Raw genomic sequence first — 22,413 nt, 5'->3', positions numbered from 1 at the left:
TAACATTGATTTACAGAGATTCTGTAAAAAAATTTATTTGTAAATTTTTTTATTAATTTCTTTTTGCACTTTTCTTTGCAAAATTATGTTCACAACTGACGTACTACCATAAAATTACAACTGACATACTACATAAGACAAGAACAAATACCAAAAGCAATCCCTTGGTATATTTGAGCAAATTTAAAGAGACTTCATGTGAGAGAGACTGTACATTTCCCTTAGCCTCAGAACTGAAGTCCTGAGATGCCAGACACTTTTGACTTTAGCTAGTGTAAAAGTTGCTATTAGTGAATTTATGGGCTATGAAAGTATTGGCACTTCTTTCTTGCCAGATTCTTTCAAAACTTAGGGCACTTGATAATGTTTACTCTATATACTTGGTATCATGTGACTTTTGAAGACTTAATTTTAATTTAAAGGGTTGCATCATAATTAGATATAAAATTTTAGTATGTAATAATCACATTAGTATCGTAAGATAAAATACAATCATATTAGATATGCATATTTTCCATGGATCTTTTAAAAAGTTGCTTTACTTCACTGCATCCAATATTTTGTATTTTGATATTACTATTTGTTTGCTATTGTAATAGCAATGTGTTTGTTTTGGAAATCCACTGAGGGCGATTTTAAGGCAATACAGCATAACATTCTTGCTTCTTGTTAGTGCAAATTAATCTAAAGATATCTATTTATATGGGATAAGGTTATTTTAAGTTGTACGGAACAAGGTTATTTTAAGCTATACGAAGTGCTTTAAAGTCAAAATATCACTTAAAAACTTAAGTTTGTAAACTGAATTTAGTTTTTTTTGTAGTTAGTAGATGGCACTGAGGGAATGTTTATTGCGTAAATAAAAATAAACGGATTCAGTTCGATATTTTCACTATCTTGTCAGAATACTACGAGCTTTATGTATTATCTTTTATTGGAGTGAAAACTGAAATGTTATTTCATGCCCAATAGTTTTGATTAAGAAAAGTTTCTCAAGTTTGGTATAGTACCATCAAACTACAGTAAACAAAAGTTTAAGTTTCATCCATGTGGCTGATGCACAACAGTCATTAGCAGATAAACATTCTTTCCTCAACTTCAGCTAAAATTTAATTAAATTTAGCAGTATATACCCTTGCATATGCCCTTGCCGATCTTTTCACCATAGCGTGTAGGGGAGTAAGGATATATTAATGTAAAAATATATCTGTCCACTTCTCAATGTCCTTTGTAACATAACTACAGTAATTTTTTGCTGTTGCAAGATGGTTGAAATGTAAGCAAAAAGGCTGTTATCGGATTCGGTTCATAACAAATCGGCTGTTTCTGGCTGCATGTGTTTTCAATAAGTATATAGTTACTAACAATACTTTGGGCATTTTTTACTTTTTTAAACTACTAGAAGAGGGGATAGATAGAGAGAAGGGGTTGGTTTAACTAAAAAATGGAATAGAGGATGAAAAGAAGTTAGCCTATGGTTATTTGGTCTCGTAAATTTAACTCATGATACGTGAGATACATGATATAATCATTTTTAAGGGTGAAAATTTGGGGGTTGCACAATATGCAAGGTCACGTGTTAGAAGAGTATATATGGTATCTACATGATCAATCCGTCCCCCACCCCAAAGCTGCTGTTATACTACTCCCGAGGAGCAATCGGTCCATGAAGGGTTAAAAATTGCCTACCTAATCAACATAAAATAATAAACTATACCCAATATTAACCGAATAAACTCTACCCAATATTAACCGAATAAACTCTACCCAATATTAACCGAATAAACTCTACCCAATATTAACCGAATAAACTCTACCCAATATTAACCGAATAAACTCTACCCAATATTAACCGAATAAACTCTACCCAATATTAACCGAATAAACTCTACCCAATATTAACCGAATAAACTCTACCCAATATTAACCGAATAAACTCTACCCAATATTAACAAAAATAAATTATACCCAATATTAACAAAAATAAATTATACCCAATATTAACAAAAATAAATTATACCCAATATTAACAAAAATTATACCAAACCCCTGACTAAAATTAAGTAAATCTACTTTTTCCTGTAAAACTCCTCCCACAGTAGTAAAGGCCCAATTCTAGACTTAGATACATGGTCTCACACACTACCTCTTGTTCTGACTTCACTCAACCCCATTGGACTTGCTTAGCCTTAGTTCAGAATTACTTAAAGCTCATTTGAACTCTGGAGACTTAAGTCTGCTTTAACTTGGCCAACACTTGACAATGGCTGCTATAATTTCTTCCATACTCCTTTATTTTAGCCTTGCTTTGCCTCAAGTAATCCAAAATTTACCAATTTACTTTCCAGTATTTTCAACTCCAACTCGCTCCCACATGCACTCGACACTTTCAAAGGAAACTCGTGCGCACTGTACAGTCTTCACAACGTTGCGTTTCTTCAAATTCACCCAACTGTTGCATATCCTTGTACACATTCCTTGTACTCGCCAAGTTCACCCCTTTCACATCCCACTCAAATACCTCAAAATAAATTAAATCTCACTACTACCAAACAACACTGTAAGGGTATTTTCACTTCTTGCACTTACTGGCTTGTAAAACCCTCATATTAAAATTAAACAACCCATCTTGTGCACTATGCAAAAAACGCTAAATGTACCCTTACTCTTTCTACTCTTCTTTTTAAGATTTCTTTTATGTTCCACTAACACTAATAGTTTCTCTCCAATTTGTCTTCTAGTTCTAGACTTTTCTTTTCCTTTTTCTCACTTAACTTCCTAATGGGATGCTCTTATATATTTTGGTGGTTTCTCTCAATCTTCTCAGTAGATTGATGTGCTTGTGTGTTACCATTACATTTCCTTCATTCTAATCTTCTAGCACATGAACCATTGGAGCAAACTGTTTCCACAAGATTATACTGACCTACATACTAGTGCCATCTTGCCATCAACTTTTCCTTCTCAACACTTCCTTCAATACCTTAACACCTACTCTGAAACACTCAAACCTTTCATTCGCCAATCTCCACACATCCTGCTCATCCTCATTCAAATCCAGCCTCGCTCGCATGCCTCATAACTCCCCAATGCTCGCTTGGAGGTATGCCTGTGCTTTAATGCACTGACCCATTGTACATTGCTACCGCTCTTCCTAACATTTCACTTGTGCAAATGGTGGTCTGTTGTAACAACCTAGCTGGGCCAGTAGTTTCACTTTCACTTTTAAAGAAATAAAAGCTGCAGATTTTTAGATTTTTGCTGAAAATGAAAGCCAGATAAGTTTGTAGTACCAAAAACAAAGGTTGGATGAGATAAATATTAGTCTTATAAGGAGGGATAAGCTCCATAGCGAAGGTAAGAATTTCCAAAGATGCTTATGCAGCAGGCCAGAATTTTGCTCTGGAAATAACCTAATGAATGACAGTGATTATTCTTAAGCCTTTTTCTGCTTTTGATAACTGCACTATATAAGGCAATCTCTGGTTTGTGGCACTTTGACTTAATTGCACTTTGCTCACAGCGCAGTCACTCTGGTTTACAGAAATTTTAGAGTTGACCACTCGCTGCCAGGAATGGAGCCCCCCATTGTGGAATGAGGTGACTAAAATGTTTGTTTGGTGACATTTCTAAATTCCAAAATTTTCTGTGGTCCAATAGTGCTTGATCTTGAGATGAGTTTTTCGAGGTATGACACTATTATGTAATGAAAGTTTAAAGTCTTGTCAATAAGAAATTTTGAAGTCGCAAGAAATCCATAGGCTTGCACATTTTTAGGGTTGGAAGAAAATTTAAGTTTGGTCTGTCCAGTTTTCAGCATCCTTGCATAAATTTTTTCTGCTGTGGCTTAAGAACTTAAACATGGGAAGTGGAACAGTTTTCTGATAAAATCTATTCACTCCCTTTTATGATAGGGAATAGGGAAGATTAATATTGAACTGGAAAATTTAGATAAATGACCTAAACCTACCCAAGGGGTATCTTGCTAGTTTCAAAATTTAGATTTAAACCGGTAGCAAGTCTTGTAAATGATCTAATTACTGTATTGTATATGACTTTATAATCTGTTTTTTGAATGCTTTGAATGCAATTTCAGGATTTTATACAAAGAATTAACAGTGATGGTGTGGTAGACACTGAACATACATCATCATTATTCTTCAACCCATTCACCATGTATGAAGAAGAAGCTGTTGAAGAACTTGGTAGAGGCAGTGCATCCTACAGAGCTCGGAAGGTTGATTCTTACTTCACTGAAGAGGTAAACATTTATACGGAATTTTCATTGATTGTAGTGTGAAAAGTTCAATTTATACAAGAGTTCAATTTATATATAAATGCAGAGTACCAAAAATTATAGTAAACAATGAAGTATGTTTTAAACAGATTTTCTTAATTATCTTGGTAAATACAGCTTTACAACCAGCTGCTACATTATGGTGACACTTGTAAACAGTGTTTTAATGCATTTTGTAAACTTCCTACGAAGACCAGATTTACTGATAATAGGTAGTTTTTACTAGGAACATTGTTTTTGAGGGGTTCCTGATACTGTTATTTGTTTACCTGGTAATTTTCAAATGCCTCGCTCAATGGGACAAGTAAGCATGATGACTTTGTATATTATCATTGTATACAAATTGCAAGTTGTGGAATTAAGTTTGTTTTAATAGTATATGTGGAATGTGGTAGACTGTATCTAAATGTGTAATTTCCCCATATTTGATATTTATAATAGCAAATCCAAATGTGTTAAATGTATTAAACTTTTCCAACTGCATGCTCTGGGGCTGTGACCCCATGTATAGAGCGGGTATTAAACTTGGAAACTAGCAATGAGCAGTTTACAGGTAGTGTTCAAGTTATGATTAGTCCACCCGATCTACACGTTGCCAGATATCACAAGGTTCCTTGCTTTAATCTGCATTTTAACCAGATCCAGCTAGGCACTAGAAATTATCCTATTGTTAAGACCTCAGGTTTGTAGCTATAAAAAATATAAATTGTCTTGGAAAATGTCACTTTAGTAAAATAAGTTAAAAAAAAAAAACTGCAGGAGAGGATGGTGAAAGTATTATTTTAACAGTATACGTACATACTTGTTGCATAAATGTGTACAGCCATTAAGAACCAAATGAGAGATTTGTTTGCTAAAGACAACTGAATTGGATAATAAGTTTGGCTTGTATTTCAACCATAGTAAGAAATTGCTGTAGTTATAAGTGACGTTCTGTAGAATTGGACTTGTAAATATTTGTTAACTTTATTTGCTATAGATCAAAGATCAACAAGGAAATAGCTGTTACATTTAAAGAAAGTTGTAGCTGGAGCCGAGAAATCTGTTAAAGCCGCTAATGACTTATGCATTGGTAACCATTGGCAGCAAGGATAAATCTCCTGTGCACTTATGCCATAAAGCACAATTGTAGATAAAATTGAGAAAATAATTTTAATCAAAACTACAGGTGGCCCACGGTTAACGGCGCAATTGCTTAGTGGCGAATCCGTTTTACGGCTGTCTTAAAAATTTTTCCTAAAAAAAATAAGGGATTAAGGTATTTTTATGGCACAATTTTCGGATAACCGCGCCATTAGCGCAGTTATCTTAACAAGTACATACATTTGTAGAAATACTGTTTAGACTGTAAAGGTTATGCAAATGCTAATAACAAATTTTATGGAGTTATTACATAGGTATTAGGGTAAAATATATGCCTCTGACATTGTTGTTTGCTGAAAATAGTTAATTAAGTGCAAATTTAGGTATGGATGTGTTGATTTATGAATGTCCATGCTTGTATGTTTAAAATGTGTATAAAAATGTATTGAGTATAGGGCAATTTTATTTCTGTGCAGAAATATGATACTAAGGCAGCTTTTGAAACTGCCCTTCACGTTATCAAATACGAAGTTTTTTTTTTCATGTTTGCTCACTCTTGTAAGCCGCCGCCTGCCGCTCTTCCAAAAATTTAGTTAGTGCAAATTTAGTGTAGATGTGTATTTTATAAATGTTCATGCTTTTGTTTAAAATGTGCATGAAAATATATTACGTGTAGGGTATTTTTATTTTTGAACATCAATATGATACAAATTAAGGCAACTTTCGTAACTACCCTCCACGTTGTCAGGATGTTTTTCCATGGTCGTTCTTATCCACCACCGTTCCGAAAAATGCATGGTTTTATTAAGTATGCATCTTTTCCATAAATCCTTTAATAAACTTTATCCAATAATATTGTATGTATTCTCATATTACTGTATTATAAAATCCTACAGCAAATCTAAGCCAGTATTCCATGGAGCGCCAATGTTTTGGTTTGAAATTGGCTGATGGCGAATAAGTTTTTTCGCCATATTGAATGCAATTCTGAGCAAATTTTCTTCTCAAGTTAGCATTAACAAATATCTAGATACTTTATTTATGAGAAGGTTATATTTCCTTATACGACATGTTTTTAGGTGGAAACATTAATTGAAAAGGTCTCGTTGCGATTGTGAACTAATTTTTTTTTAGTTAACAATTACGTTGGCGGCATGTTTGTCAAGTAAAAAAATTACGTGATTCAGTTTGCAATTTTCCTTTATTGTAATAAGATTTTTATTTCTTATATCAGCGTGAATCAAAATGTAAAATGTGTTCTTTCAACCACGGTAGTTTTGATTAAAATTATTTTCTTTTATCTAAGGTTGTTTGATGGCATAAGTTTGCTGGAGTTTTATCCTTGTTGCTGATGCATGATAAGTCGTTAGCAACTTGAACAGTTTTCTCAGCTTCAGTTATAAATAGGTTTAAATTTAACAGTATTTCATGGTTAATCTTTGATCTATAGCAAATAGTTATTACATTACCATATCTCTGTTCTATTCTATAAAACTTCATTGATAGCAACTACGGCAATAGTGTACTATAGTACAGTGATTGAAATAAAAGCCAAACTGATGTTATCCAATTCGGTTGTACTTCAGGAAAAAAGTTTCTTGTTTGGGTGTTCATGGCTGTACACTTTTCTGCAACGAGTATGTTAAAACCATACTTTCATCATTCTCTTTTGCTATTATTGAACTTCTGTAACTAGAAGATTGGGTAAAGTTAGACTGTTGTAATTTGGTGTCTCATAAAATCTGATTATTGTAAGACATATTACCGTAACTTGAACACTACAGCTACCTGTACACTGTATAAAACCTTACATCTTTACTACTCTAGACACCCAAAGGATTAAAGCTAGGCTTTTTTTGCTTTACAGTATTTATAATATAATGTACTGTACAGTACTATTGTACAGTAAATTCTATAGTACGTACTGCTATACTGCATAAATATACAGGCGGCCCTCTGTTAGCGGCAGGGGTTCCGTTCCTGGCCGCAGACGAAATGCGATTTTAGACGCAGAGTGATTTTAAAGCCTAGGGGCATCACACACCTTCTTTCGAAACTAGACAAGTCAAAGGCGCCGTAATCCCACAACGGCGCAATAAGTAAAATTATATTTATGCGGTATACAGTACAGTAGTACCTCGAGATACGATAGGCTCTACTTACGAAAAACTCGAGATACGATAGCCAATGCGAAAAATTTTACTTCTCTACATAAGAAAAGTTTTCAAGATACGAAAGGTTGTTGCTGTAAAGTCCCGAGATTCGCCCGGACCACCGAGAACAATTTTAAAACTCCCGCGCTGCCAACTGAGTAAACTCGCCACCATCCTCCCGCTCTCCCATTGGTTCCTGATGCTAGTCACCCCATAAGGTCCTGCTCTCCTATTGGTCAGCATCTACCCCTTGTGCTTTAAATATTCTATTGGTAAAAGGATGCTGTAAATTGATAAACTTATTCATGCAATACATTTAATAAAAAAAAAAACATTAGGTAAAGATAGAATAAAGAATAGAAATGAATGGTTATTATACTGTTGGTAGTTTTAGTAGTTGAAGAGAGATCATGAAAATTTATGGCTTACTGTGTAAAATGATTGCTTGTCGATCGTTCAATACTCGTAAGTGCTGGATGTAAACAGACGTTTGGAAGCTATTTTTTTTTTTTTTTTTTTTTTTTTATATATAGTTAATGGTTACTTGATAATTATTTGAAATCAGTACATGCAATACATTTAATAAAAAAATTTGTGAATTAGATATCATAAAATATAAAAAATCAGACTGCCAACAAATACGTATTTTTTAAAACTCTTCTTCTGTTTTATTATTAAGTTACGTATACGTATGTTTCATCATAGCTGTCAGTAACTCGGTATCTCCATTAGGTAAAGATTGAATAAAGAATAGAAATGAATGGTTATTATACTGTTTGGTAGTTTCATTAGTTGAAGAGAGAGACTATTGACAATTTATGGCTTACTGTGTGCTAGGAAAAATAATTGATTGGCGCTCGTTCGATACTCGTAAGACGGGTAAGAGCTGAATGTAAACAATCGATTGGAAGTTTTGTTTTTTGTTTGTGTATTATAGTTAATGATTAATTAATAATTATTTGAAATGAGTACATACTGGTTATTTATACATTTTATTGGCATATTCTAAGCTTTTAGCTCTTAGGTTTAGATGTCGGAATCATAGACTAGGCTACAGTAGCAACCCGCTAACATAGGCTAGGCTTATTGCTAAGGGACATATGCTAAAGTCCTAATATATGCAGTAAAAATGGGGTTGAACATTACATGCAATTGAATATTACTCAAGTATGTACAGTATTTTGCCTTTTTGGAGTCATATTTCTTCCGTCGGATCGGCGTTGTAACCCTAGAACATGTGTTTTAGGCCTGGAAATATAATTTACTGGAGTGTTTTTGGAGGGCTTGGAACGGATTAGCCATTTTACATGTTAAATGTGTTCCAAGATACGAAAATCTCATGATACGAAGACCGCCTCGGAACGGATTAATTTCGTATCTCGAGGTACTACTGTACTGTAAAATTTACTGTACAGTACTTTTGGGTGTCTAGAGTATGTAAAGATATAATAAAGTTTACACAGTGTACAGGTAGCTGTAGTGTTAAGGTTACGATCATTAGTCTTAAGATAGTCAGATTTTATGAGATCAAATTACAATGGCCTAACTTTATCCATCTTCTAGTTACATAAGTTTAATAACAGCGAAAGAGAATGATGAAAGTATGGTTTTAACGTTATACTCGTTGCGTGAACGTGTACAGCCATGAACAACTGAATGAGAAAATACTTTTTTTTTTTTTTTTTATCCCCCCCCCCCCTCCGTACAATTGAACTGGATAACATCCATTTGGCTTGGATTTCAATAATCGTACTACAGTACAACATTACCGTAGTTGTTATAAATGGCGTTATGTATAGAATAGAACTGATATATCTTAATGTAATAACTTTATTCGCTATAGATCAGAGATCAATATAGATTGAAGATCAGTCTGGAAATACTGTTAAATTTCAACCTAGTTATAACTGAAGCTGAGAAAACTGTTCAAGCTGCTAATGACTATTATCGTACATAGGCAACAAGGATAAAACTGCAGTAAACGTATGCCATCAAACACAACCGTAGATAAAATTGTGATAAAATGATTTTAATCAAAACTACTGTGCTTGAAAGATCACATTTTACTGTTGGTTTCACGCTGATACAAGAAAAATACGTAAAGTTCGTATTACGATGATATAAAGGAATATTGCGAACGGAATCGCGTAATTTTTTACGCAATAAACATGCCGCCAGCGTAATATGTTAAAGAAAAAAAAATAGTTCATTCACAACTAGACATATTCAATAAATATTTCCACCTAAAAACACGCTGTATAAGGAAAAATAACTTTCATATAAGTCAAGTATCTAGATATTCGTTTATGCTAACTAGAAGCAAGAGCATTCGCTCAGAATTGCGTTTTGGTGAAACAAACTCTTATTCATCAGCTGATTTCAAACCACAACATTGGCCGCTCTGCGGAATATGGGCTTAAATTTGCCGTAGTATTTTAAAATTCAATAATATGAGAATACATACACAGTGAAATAATGTATAACTTTTTAAAGGATTTATGGAAGATACATAATTAATAAAATAACACAATGCGTTTTTCGGAATTGGCGGACAAGAACTCACATGAAAAAACATCCCCTGACAACGTGGAGCGTAGTTACAAAGGCTGCCTTAATTTGTAACTTATTTCTGTACAAAAATGAAAATTCCTTTACGTAATATATTTTCATACACATTTTATACATAAAAGCATAAACATTTAAAAATCAACACATCGATCACTAAATTTGCACTCTTTTTAACTATTTTCGGAAGAGCGGCAGACGGCGGCATACAAGAACGAACTTGGAAAAACATCATAGTCGATAACTTGAAGGGCTGTTTCAAAAGCTGCCTTTTTATCATATTTCTGAACAGAAATAAAAATACCCTATTCGTAATACATTTTCATACACATTTTAAACATAAAAGCATAAAATTTATAAAATACACACCGATCGCTAATTTGCACTTTTTTTAAATAGATATTTTCGGAAGAGCGGCAGGCGATGGCTCACAAGAAAGAACAAGAAAAAAATTGTTTGTTAACGTGAAGGGCAGTTTCAAAAGCTGCCTTTGTATCATATTTCTGTACAGAAATAAAAATGCCTTTCACGTAATACATTTTCATATACAATTTAAACAAAAGCATGAACATTTATAAATAGACGCATCCATAGCTATATTTGCACTTATGTAACTATATTTTCGGCATAAAACAGCGTCCGAGGCATATATTTTACCCTAATACCTACGTAATAACACTCCATAAAATTTAATATAATTTTCATAACCTTTATGGTCTGAACGGCATTTCTACAAATGTATGAACTCGTTAGACAACGGCGCTAGCGGCGCTGTTAACTGAAAATTGTGCCGTAAAGATACCTTTAAAATGCCTTATTTTTTTAATGAATATTTTTGACGACCGCCGTAAAACCGATTCGCTGTTAACCCTCTTATGCCGAAGCAGTAAAAAAAAAATTCTCCCGTGTGCCGGAGGTGTTTCAGAGTGAGCGCGGAAGCGGAAAAAATATTTTTTTCAAAAAGTCACAGCGCGCTTTGTTTTCAAGATCAAGAGTTCATTTTTGGCTCCTTTTTTTGTCATTGGCTGAAGTTTAGTATGCAACCATCAGAAATGAAATTTATCATCATATATAAATAATGCGATATATGATAGCACAAAAACGAAATTTCATATATAATTTTATTCAAATCGCGCTGTGCGCAAAACGGTTAAAGGTAACAAGTTACTTTTTTTTCGTTGTAATGTACACTAAATTACAATCATTTTGGTATATAACACATTGTAAAACGATAAAAGCAACACTGAGATATTATCACAAAATAATGCATGAATTCGTAACGCTCTGACGTAAACTAATATTTTTTTCAAAAATTCACCATAAATCTAAATATTGTCCTAGAGACTTTCAATTTCTTTCAAAATGAAGACAAATGATTGAATATTACTGTACTGTAAGAGTATTAGCTTACAATTGCAGTTTTCGACCATATCTGAAGAGTTGAAGTTGACCGAATGTTTAATTTTTTTATATATTTTTATATGCAATTATTTCGGAAATAAGAAAAGCTACAACCTTAAAATATTTTTAGTTTTATTCTACATGAAATTGCACACATCTTCATATATAAAACTCTATGAAATGCCTAATATGAAACGGAGCAAATATTCCGAGAATGGGACGTACGCATTTCGGAGATTTGTGGCGGAGAATCCGCGCGCAGAGGGAAGGAAAGATTTTTTTTTAAATTCACCTTAAATCTAAATATTTTGCTAGAGACTTCAAATTTGTTTCAAGATGAAGATAAATGACTGAATATTACTAGACTGTAAGAGTTTTAGCTTACAATTGCATTTTTCGACCATTTCGGTAGTCAAAAGTTGACCGAACGTGGTTTTTTTTTCTATCGTGATTTATATGCAAATATTTCAAAAATGAGAAAAGCTACAACCTTCAATTATTTTATTGTTGTATTCTACATGAAATTGCGCACATTCATATATAAAACTTTATGTAACTGCTAATTTTAAATGGTGCAAACATTACCACGATCACACGTATGATTTTTTCGGAAGTTACCGCGCGGATGTAAAGAATTTTTTTTTTTCATAAATTCACCATAAATCTAAATATTGTGCTAGAGACTTCCAATTTGTTGCAAAATGAAGGTAAATGCTTGAATATTACTGGAATATAAGCGTTTTAGCTTACAATTGCGTTTTTCGACCATTTCGGTAGAGTCAAAGTTGACCGAAGGTTGAAATTTTGGCAATTATCGTTATTTATATGAAAATATCTCAACTGATAAAAAGCTACAACCATGGGTTGTTTTTAGTTGTATTGTGCTTGAAATTGCGCATATTTCCTTATGTAAAACTTTATATAGCAGCTAATTTTAAAATGGTGCAGACATTACCACAATCGCATGTATGATTTTTTTCGGAAGTTACCGCGCGGACGTAAGGAAAGTTTTTTCATAAATTCACCATAAATCGAAATATTGTGCTAGAGACTTCCAATTAGTTGCAAAATTAAGGTAAATGATTGAACATTACTAAAATATAAGTTTTAGCTTACAATTGCGTTTTTCGACCATTTCGGTAGTCAAAGTTGACCGAAGGTTGAAATTTTGGCAATTATAGTTATTTATATGAAAATAACTCTCAACTGATAAAAGCTACAATCATGAGTATTTTATTGTTGTATTCTACATAAAAATGCGCACATTTTCATACATACTTCATGTCACGGCTAATTTGCAATGGTACAAAAATTGTCAGTGACGAAATAATTTCAGATGTCACAGATACTTGTTAGTGCGGCAAGAAAGAGATTTGATCCGTGAACTCCCAGCATCCCCCAAGGCGCGTGATTCAAAAGTTTTAGGCTGGTAGGCCTATAAGTATTTTTCCGCGAATTTAAAAAAAAACTTTTGTAAGCAGACGTAAAATACGTCCAGTCGGCACACGGGAGAAAAAATGTCAACATAAAATACGTCCAGTCGGCGTAAGTGGGTTAAGTGATTGCGCCGTTAACCGCGGGCCACCTGTACTGTAATTTACTACTTACGCTATTGTGGGATTATGGCGCCGTTTGACTGGTCTGAATTTCAAAAAGTGTGTGGCGGCGGTAGGCTTTAAAATCGCTTGGCTTCGAAAATTACTTAGCGCTGGCGGCCAGGAACGGAAACCCTGCCATTTGAGGGCCACCTGTACTGGGCTTGAAAAAAATGTTTAGATTTCACACCAATAAATTATTACAAAACTTATTACAATGAAATAGTGAAAAAAGCAAATGAAATTTTGTAAATTTTTTATACAACCTACTCCCAACACTGTTAAGAAAAAAGTAAGTACTTCACGACAAGAGACTTTAAAGTCATATTTAGACTTAATTAAGTCTTGTAACGAAAAAATTCTTGTAACGAAAAACGATAGTCTCGTTTTAGTAAAATGTCTAGATATTAGTTTAACTAGAAGCAATTAAATTCACTTTGGTTTGAGTTAAATACTGCGAAATAAACTATTTGGAAGAGTCAGATTTCCAAGCCAAAAAATTCAATGATAGTATTTATTAATAAAAGTAAGAAATAAATTAAATCTCTGTATACAATAATATTGCATAGTAATTATTAATAAGCCAATTCTGGAGGTTCAATGCCTTCACTGATGCTTTAGGAAAAGGAAAAATAACTGATAATTCAGGAAAAAAAAAAATAAACCTGAATCAGATTCGCTCAGACATCAGCATAATTGAACAGTCAGGGCTGTTGATGGCTACATATTATAAAATGTAAGCATAATGAATCGGCATTACTTCACTGTACCCAATAATATTTTATGTAAACTTAAGATTCATGGAAAGATGCATATTCATTGTTTGTATCTTGTAATCATATGTAGCCATCAGCAGCCTGACTCTTCAATTATGCAGATGTCGAAGCGAATCTGATTCTAGCTTGGAATTTTTTTTTTAGGTATCAGAAATAATTTTACCCCCAGAATTAGCTTATATTAATAATTACTATACTGTATATGTAGTATATTATTAATTACTATACTGTATATGTAGTATAGAGTATACTGTAGGCTAGGCTACTGTATTCTTATGTATAAGATATACCATACTATATGCTAGACTAACTCACGTTAGTTATGCAATTTCGTTGTACTGAATTATCATAAACAAATCTGCATTGAACCTAGAGAATTTGCTGAAATTAAGTTACTGTAACATAGAAGTATAAAGTATATTGTATAATGTAGGCCTTTTTATGCAAAGGTGGTACTGATTACCCTAGTGTAGGCTAGGCTATATTAGAGATGTATTTTCGAACAAACTATGGTTTTCTTTGGAACAAACCCCATCGTAAGTAGAATGCTTGAAGTATATTTTTCTTTTATAGGTAGCTGGCAAGCTGTTCAAGGGTTCTGGTAAATTTGGTTTAGATTTGGTAGCACTCAACATTCAAAGGGGAAGAGACCATGGTTTACCTGGTTATATTCACTGGAAGGCACTTTGTGGTGAAGAAGTATCCCAATTCAGTGATCTATCATCAGTTATGAATGAAGACGTTATTGATGCTCTTCAAGAAGTTTACAGGTAAGTTTTAAGTGATAAGAATTCTTCTAATTCCCAGTGGTTTGTAGTTGGCAATTCTAAACTGGGTTAGAACCCGTGTATCATCTACTAATACCAGTACTGTTAACTTTTCAGTGACCTGGAAGATGTTGATTTGTACATAGGAGGAGTTTCAGAGCAACCTTTCCTTGATGGCATCCTGGGACCCACATTTAGCTGCATAATTGCTGATCAATTTTTAAGAATGAAAAAAGGAGATAGATTTTGGTATGAATATAAAGGCAGCCCTGGTGCTTTCACTGCAGGTAATAACTGTACATAGGAAGTTTAAATTTCCCAAATGTCTGTGCATTGTGTAGTAGATTTTGTATGATAGGTTTTCTTGAACCCAAGACTACTAGTTAGTAACATGCATGTTCAAAAGTTTCATAAACCATTTTGATCAGATGTAATAAGTTGTTAACAAATTAATTCTGTCTAGGTTTGTTACTCTAAATTTTCATAGTTCAAGCATTATAAATCTGTAAAGTTGTTACACCAGAAACCTGTAGAATAAGGCAGCTCACCTACTTTCACTATTGAAAGCAAGCTGCCCAATGACATTAAGATTATTGCTTAAGATATGCCAAATATTCAGTTGATACATATTGTTGTTCAGTTTGGAGATTAATTTTTGAAGTTGATGTAGCTCAGTATATACATTTAAGCTATTATTGGAGTTAAACAGAATGCGAGGTAAACTGTCCTGAATTTATTGGGCACTTCCATGAAAATCATTATTTGGTAATTTTGTGAAGGAAGCAGCTAAGTTTTGGAGTATTGTGGTGTATTTACAAAAAAGCATTTTGCGCCTCTGTGGCGTGGTTGGTATGGTGTTGGTGTGCCACCCCGGTGGCCACGATTTTGATTCTCGGGCATTCCATTGAGGAGCGAGAGATGCGTATTTTTCAGGTGAGACATTCTCTCCTCGTAGTTCGGAAGTCACGTAAAGCAGTTGGTCCCGTTGCTGAATAACAGTTGGTTCCATGCAATGTAGAAACTCCATAAACACAAAAGCATTTTGGGAAACTTGAAATGGCAGTGAATTCTATAATTTTGGAATATTTGGAGTAATTTATATTGGCTTATTTGAGAATTTTGGATTCATTATGAAGGAATTGTAGATATTAATAGTAAAGAACTTTTTCTTGAGGACCAGTTTTTGTGAGGCTGGTATAATTTTTACTTTCTTTTATAATTGTACACTATTTTTTAAAGTGGCCCTAATCCCTCAGCGGCGTGGAACTGATTAGAAGTGGGTAATTAGGTGTTGATGTGGCAGTGATCATATAGGTGAAAAGTCATAATACAGGGATAGTGGTTCATTCCAACAGGTTTAGTCAGATTTAAAAGCTCCAGAACAAATTTTAACCCCTTCAGTATGAGTTTGCAGTTTGCAGTTTAATCTGTGAATGGTATCCAAAATCTGAGTGGGTCGCATTAGCCAGATGCAGTATTAAGTAGTTTAACGAGGCCCTTGAGCTTAATGTTAAGCGGTCATGTACTGCAAATGTACAGCTTTGATCACATATTTAGTTTAGTGGGACTTTCAGAAGTTGGGGTTGGTTTTTAAATATGAATACAAAAAGCTTACATAATTGTGAATTGTAACTGGAAATTTTATACTTAAAAGCAATAGGTAGTCCTTCAATGATATTTACTGCTACCTAAGTTATTATAAAGGATTAGTTTATCCAGACTTCTGAGCCTAACAAACTTCTTGGGCTGGTTTACTGCTGTGGCAGGCTAACAAGCTTAAAACCAAGCAGCAAATCTCCCCCTCCCCACAAACTTTACTCTCGCTCAATCAAACTTTCCTCTGTACACTACAGAATGCAGCAGGACAATTGACCCATACCTACACAGAGAAAAAAAAAAAAAAAAAAAAAAAAAAAAAAAAAAAAAAAAAAAAACAACGCATGTACTTGCCCAACTCCAAATACTCGGGGCTAGGCTGTGCTGTCTGCTGGATATAGCCCAGCCGAGACACAACCACCGCCGATGAATCGCACCACAACCAACCAACCGAGAACCACAACACAACCTAACAACCCGACAAATCACTGCAGACGAACACCAACCGCCCGAAAGAACACGATAACCACACGACTTTCCCCATGCAACACAACCGCCCACTAACACTGCCCCAACCACCACTCGGACACTGAAACACTACCAACCTCTTCAACCTCACCACAACCAGAAACACACATGCACATGAACTTTACAACTCCAAAATCTATCAAATAACACATCAACTGGCCATCAACAGACACGACTGCTGCCAAAACCAACTTAGGACTTCACCGAATGCCTTACTGCTTTTGACACTCATAACAGACACCCGCCACCAATATACACAACGGAGCACCACAACAGACACATGCTTCAGACTGCCATGTAACCACTCCCATTTATTCTTCCACTAATCTCTCTCTCTCTCTCTCTCTCTCTCTCTCTCTCTCTCTCTCTCTCTCTCTCTCTCTCTCTCTCTCTCTCTCTCTCTCTCTCTCTCTCTCTCTCTCTCTCTCTCAACCCTTGGAGAAGTTGTCAAATAAACTATTATCATTACTCCATACTGCTACTTAAAAGCCATAGATAGTCCTTCAATGATATTTACTGTTAATGAAAATGTTGCAGCATGCAGTCCCCCTTGAGTTTGTGATTTGTAAGGGTTTAGGTGCATTAAAAAATTTCTTGGAAGTTCCTGATAAAGCAGATACCATGTATTTCAAACCATAATTTTTAGGTAAAATCAAATTAGCTTAGTTTCTGAACAGCAGTAATACATACTGCTATTGTTTCCTTCTACAATCCTCTCCATTGTTTGCTTTTGTTAAAATACTTTCCAAATGGATTACTCTTAATATTTGTGGATGAGGTTTGAAGTCCGAATTTTTAAACTATTTTTTTTTGTGCTCGGTGTCAGATATGTTTCCATATTAATTACATATGTAATTTCCTATTTTAGCATTGGCACTTAATTTTTTTTCCCATGGCTTGGAAAATTGTCCTTTACTTTAAAAATCTTTTCATATAGAAGAGGCCTGCTGAACTTTCACAGCAATTGAAGAATTTTAAGTTAATTAACTTGTTGGGTAGATTCGTCCTAAAGTTTTCTGCAATTGGCTTCAGCTGTTTAAGCCATTAACTGCCAGTTAGTTTGTTAATTGCCAATTTTTTTAGCTTCAACTGTATAATCAGCAAGCCATTAACTAACTACCAGTCGGAGTTTAATATTAGGGGTCTCTCTCTCTCTCTCTCTCTCTCTCTCTCTCTCTCTCTCTCTCTCTCTCTCTCTCTCTCTCTCTCTCTCTCTCTCTCTCTCAGTATAAAAAAAGTAGCCACCAAGCTTGATTCGGATAAACACTAATGACAGGGAGATGCTGTTATATTTCTATGGGGTTAAAAACCTCTACCCTTTATAAAGGGAGTATTCATCCCCTCACCTTTGACTGGCTGTTGACTGATTAATAAGAATAGTATCCTGGTGTAAATGGAGGAGGAATGCCCCCCTCGCCCAATATTTTTTAAATTACTAGTACCAATGTTGCAGACTTTCTTGCCTACAGTATTTTTAAATGTGCTGGTTGCATCCTTTGCATGAATCTTGTGCTTTTTCATGATATATCTATCTCAAGTGATTTGTGGCTGAAAGTGCTAGTGTTTTGTTTTGAAGTGCTGTTGTTTCTTGTCAATTACAGACAAGACAAACGACAATTGATGGGCCAACTAAATCTGACGCAGAGGGTAAAGGTCCCCCATTTCAAGTATTTGTTGGGAACAAAACTAGTCCCAGTGGCATTGGTTAATGGCAATCAGTTTTATGGTGCTGGATTTTAGGTACCAGAAAGTTTATTGGCATCTGTATGTAGCTTATCAGCATCGGTTGGCAGCAAGAGGTTTATAGGCATCTGTCTGCAGTTAGGGGCACCACTGAGCAGTTTGTCAGTACTTTTGTCATACATTTTTGGTTAGTGGAGCTCTGGTGGAAACTAAACCCCTGCTGTTAACCCTTAAACGCCGAAGTGGTAAAAAAAGTCTCCCGTGTGCCGGAGACTTTTCAGAGTGAGCGCGGAAGCGGAAAAAATATTTTTTTCAAAATCACAGCGCCCTTAGTTTTCAAGATTAAGAGTTCATTTTTTGCTCCTTTTTTTGTCATTGCTTGAAGTTTAGTATGCAACCATCAGAAATGAAAAAAATTATCATTATCATATATAAATAATGCGATATATGATAGCGCAAAAACGAAATTTCATATATAATTGTATTCAAATCGCTCTGTGCGCTAATCGGTTAAAGGTAACTATTACTTTTTATTTCGTTGTAATGTACACTAAATTGCAATCATTTTGGTATATAACACATTGTAAAATGATAAAAGCAACACAGAGAAAATATTATCACAAAATAATGTATGAATTCGTAACGCGCGGACGTAAACAAATATTTTTTTCAAAAATTCACCATAAATCTAAATATTGTCCTAGAGACTTCCAATTTCTTTCAAAATGAAGACACATGATTGAGTATTACTATACTGTAAGAATATTAGCTTACAAATGCAGTTTTCGACCATATCTGAAGAGTTAAAGTTGACCGAATGTCGAATTTTTTTATATATATTTTTTTATATGCAATTATTTTGGAAATAAGAAAGCTACAACTTTCAAATATTTTTTGTTTTATTGTACATGAAATTGCGCACATTTTCATATATAAAACTCTATGAAATGCCTAATATGAAACTGAGCAAATATTCCGAGAATGGGACTTACTTATTTCGGAGATTTGTGGCGGAGAATCCGCGCGTGGAGGGAAGGAAAGTTTTTTTTTTAAATTCACCATAAATTTAAATATTGTGCTAGAGACTTTGAATTTGTTTCACGATGAAGATAAATGACTGAATATTACTAGACTGTAAGAGTTTTATCTTACAATTACGTTTTTCGCCCATTTCGGTAGTGGCAAATTTGACCGAACGTGGTTTTTTATCTATTTATCGTGATTTATATGCAAATATTTCAAAAATGAGAAAAGCTACAACCTTCAAATATTTTTTGTATTATACATGAAATTAGCTGTTACATAAAGTTTATATGAAAATGTGCACAATTTAAAATGGTGCAAACATTACCACAATCGCACATATGATTTTTTTGGAAGTTACCGCGCGGACGTAAAGAAAATGGTATTTTTTTCATAAATTCACCATAAATCGAAATATTGTGCTAGAGACTTCCAGTTAGTTGCAAAATTAAGGTAAATGATTGAATATTACTAAAATATAAAGAGTTTTAGCTTACAATTGCGTTTTTCGACCATTTGGGTAGTCTAAGTTGACCAAAGGTTGAAATTTTGGCATTTATCGTTATTTATATGAAAATATCTCAAAACTGATAAAAGCTACAATCATGAGTATTTTTTTGTTGTATTCTACATAAAAATGCGCACATTTTCATATATAATACTCCACGTAACGGCTAATTTAAAATGGTACAAAAATTCAGTGACAAAATAATTTCCAAGATGTGTCAGATACTTTTTAGTGCGGCAAGAAAGAAATTCGCGCTTGCGCGCCTGCGTAACAATTGTAAACAAAACCCCTTGATCCGTGAACTCCCAGCTTCCCCCAAGGCGCGTGATTCAAGAGTTTTCGGCTGGTAGGCCTAAAAGTATTTTTCCGCGAATTTTTAAAAAAACTTTTGTATGTAGACATAAAATACGTCCAATCGGCACCCGAGAGACAAAAAATGTCGACGTAAAATACGTCCAGTCGGCTTTTAAGGGTTAACTGGGGACTGCCTAGCACTCATTCTGAATTTGTGAATCCAGTCCATAACATGAGAAGCTGGGATAAAGGAAGGCGCTGCCCATCACTCAGTACCAGTGAAGTGGCACCATCCCTTTATGCACAATGCTTATCCCAAGAGGTGGCACACTGCTTATCCCAAGAGGTGCTTGGCCATACTTTTGGGTTTCTATATCCTTCCCAGGTAGTAAAGTCTCCAAAATTTATAAGAGGCTGTTTGTATCCCCATAGGAAAAAATGCCAAATTTTTTAAGTTGTATTGCTTTTTCATAGGGAAACAACTGGAGCTGGTCATATTGGAGGAAGCTGACCTCTTCCACTAACTTCATTGTTTCCTTTGTTTTTATTGGCTAAAAGCTGTGAAAGACAAGGTTAAGTATTCTTTTGGGGTGATGAGAAACTTTTAACATGTGACCTCTCTCAATCTGCACCTGGATACCACCCTTGTCCAATCAGTAAAGGACTAGTAATGGTTATTGGTTGCCAAAGCTCTTCTAATCGGTGTAAATATGTGGAGAGCATGGAGATGTGAATGAAAGATTAATTGGAAGCAAATTACTATAATTTCCGTTGTGGATAAAAACTAAAACAAAATTTACTAATACAGTAGTCCCCCGTATTTGCGCAGGATTTGTACCAGCCTCCTCCTCCTCCTCCTCCTCCTCCTCCTCCTCCTCCTCCTCCTCCTCCTCCTCCTCCTCTCCTCCTCCTCCTCCTCCTCCTCCTCCGTGATTAGTTAGAACCACAAATAGTTGGAACCCGTATAAAAAAGCTAAAAATGGCCTATTTTGTTTGTCAAAACAAACCCACTGAAAATTTTTATCTGGTTTTTTAATGTTTTTCACTGATTTTTATAATTAAATTTTTACAAAAAAACTGGTATTTGTGGGTATTTCTCTCATAGAAAAATCCCATTAATGGGCAAATTTCCTGCGAATAATGGGGATTTATGTTCCGCGAATGCGTGAGTCACGAACATGGAGGGCCCACTGTATTTATGCATATGGCAAATGTTCCATAAAGGGTGAATGCTCCATAAAAAAAGGTATACTCTGAGTTATATAGAGGTTGTAAATCCATTTGGTCAAATTTGGCACTACAGAATCTAAGCTAAATGGCTTTTTAAACTAGTCTTAAAAAAACTTTAATGCTAAGAGGTTTTTGGTGCCATTAAAAATTTAACTGTAGACCTAAGTATATGCAGCTTTCCCTTAATGCATGCACATGGACCCAGCCAACCAGCACAATATCATTTAGATGGCGTTTTGTAGAAATTTTGTATTTAGATAATGGTCCAGATTTTAATTTGTCTAAACCCAGTATTACCAGCTAAATAACAGCTGTTATGTCTTGAAGTGTAGTAAGTTAAAGGTTTTCATTTTTGTTTTAAGGTATGTTTCTACTTTCCAGACTAGAAAACTTGGTTTTAATAGAACTCTTATTAAAAAAAATTTTTCCGTAGCACAACTGAAGGAGCTGCACAAAGTTACTTTGGCTAGAATTCTGTGCAACAACATCCCAGAGTTGATAACCATACAACCCAACGCTTTCAAGATTCCAAGCTCGACTAATCCTCGGGTAAGCTGTCACTCTGGTTTGATTGGAGACTACAGCTTAAGCCCTTGGCAAACGTATTAATTTTAGTGTACAGAAATATAAATACATTGGCCTATTTTATAGTGTAAAGAAATAAATAGTATGGAATATAAAAATTTTTCTCCGTAACCTTCTTGTGCTATGCTACTTGATCTAAATTTTTTCAGATCATCCTTCTTAGTTAGAAAGTGAATTTACAAAAGCATTAGATGGATGTTTACATAACTATAATATAAACTGCAAAATGTCATGCCAGATGTTACTCAGTAGATTTTGGCTATAATTGTTTAATAAATTTTTGTGGCTATAATTGGTATAAATATTTATGGTGGTAAGTTAACTGTACT

General features: G+C 34.4%; 1 protein-coding gene across 2 annotated transcripts in view; it reads left to right on the top strand.

Moving 5' to 3' along the window:
* The window catches only part of LOC135206694 (peroxidasin homolog pxn-2-like), a 123,225-nt gene extending 101,043 nt beyond the window's left edge, over window positions 1–22,182 (top strand). For both annotated transcript variants that reach the window (XM_064238116.1, XM_064238115.1), the window contains 4 exons: window positions 4,097–4,261; window positions 14,444–14,640; window positions 14,755–14,924; window positions 21,933–22,182. In XM_064238116.1, the coding sequence (XP_064094186.1) occupies window positions 4,097–4,261; window positions 14,444–14,640; window positions 14,755–14,924; window positions 21,933–22,108 (708 nt within the window). In that variant the 3' untranslated portion in view covers window positions 22,109–22,182. The remainder of the gene's footprint in view (window positions 1–4,096; window positions 4,262–14,443; window positions 14,641–14,754; window positions 14,925–21,932) is intronic.
* The last annotated feature ends 231 nt before the right edge of the window (window positions 22,183–22,413 follow it).

The sequence above is a fragment of the Macrobrachium nipponense genome, chromosome 31, assembly GCF_015104395.2.
Source record: "Macrobrachium nipponense isolate FS-2020 chromosome 31, ASM1510439v2, whole genome shotgun sequence".
Classification (NCBI taxonomy): Eukaryota; Metazoa; Arthropoda; class Malacostraca; order Decapoda; family Palaemonidae; genus Macrobrachium; species Macrobrachium nipponense.
Note: the sequence above shows the minus strand (reverse complement) of the source record. Positions and strands in the feature narration are given on the sequence as shown.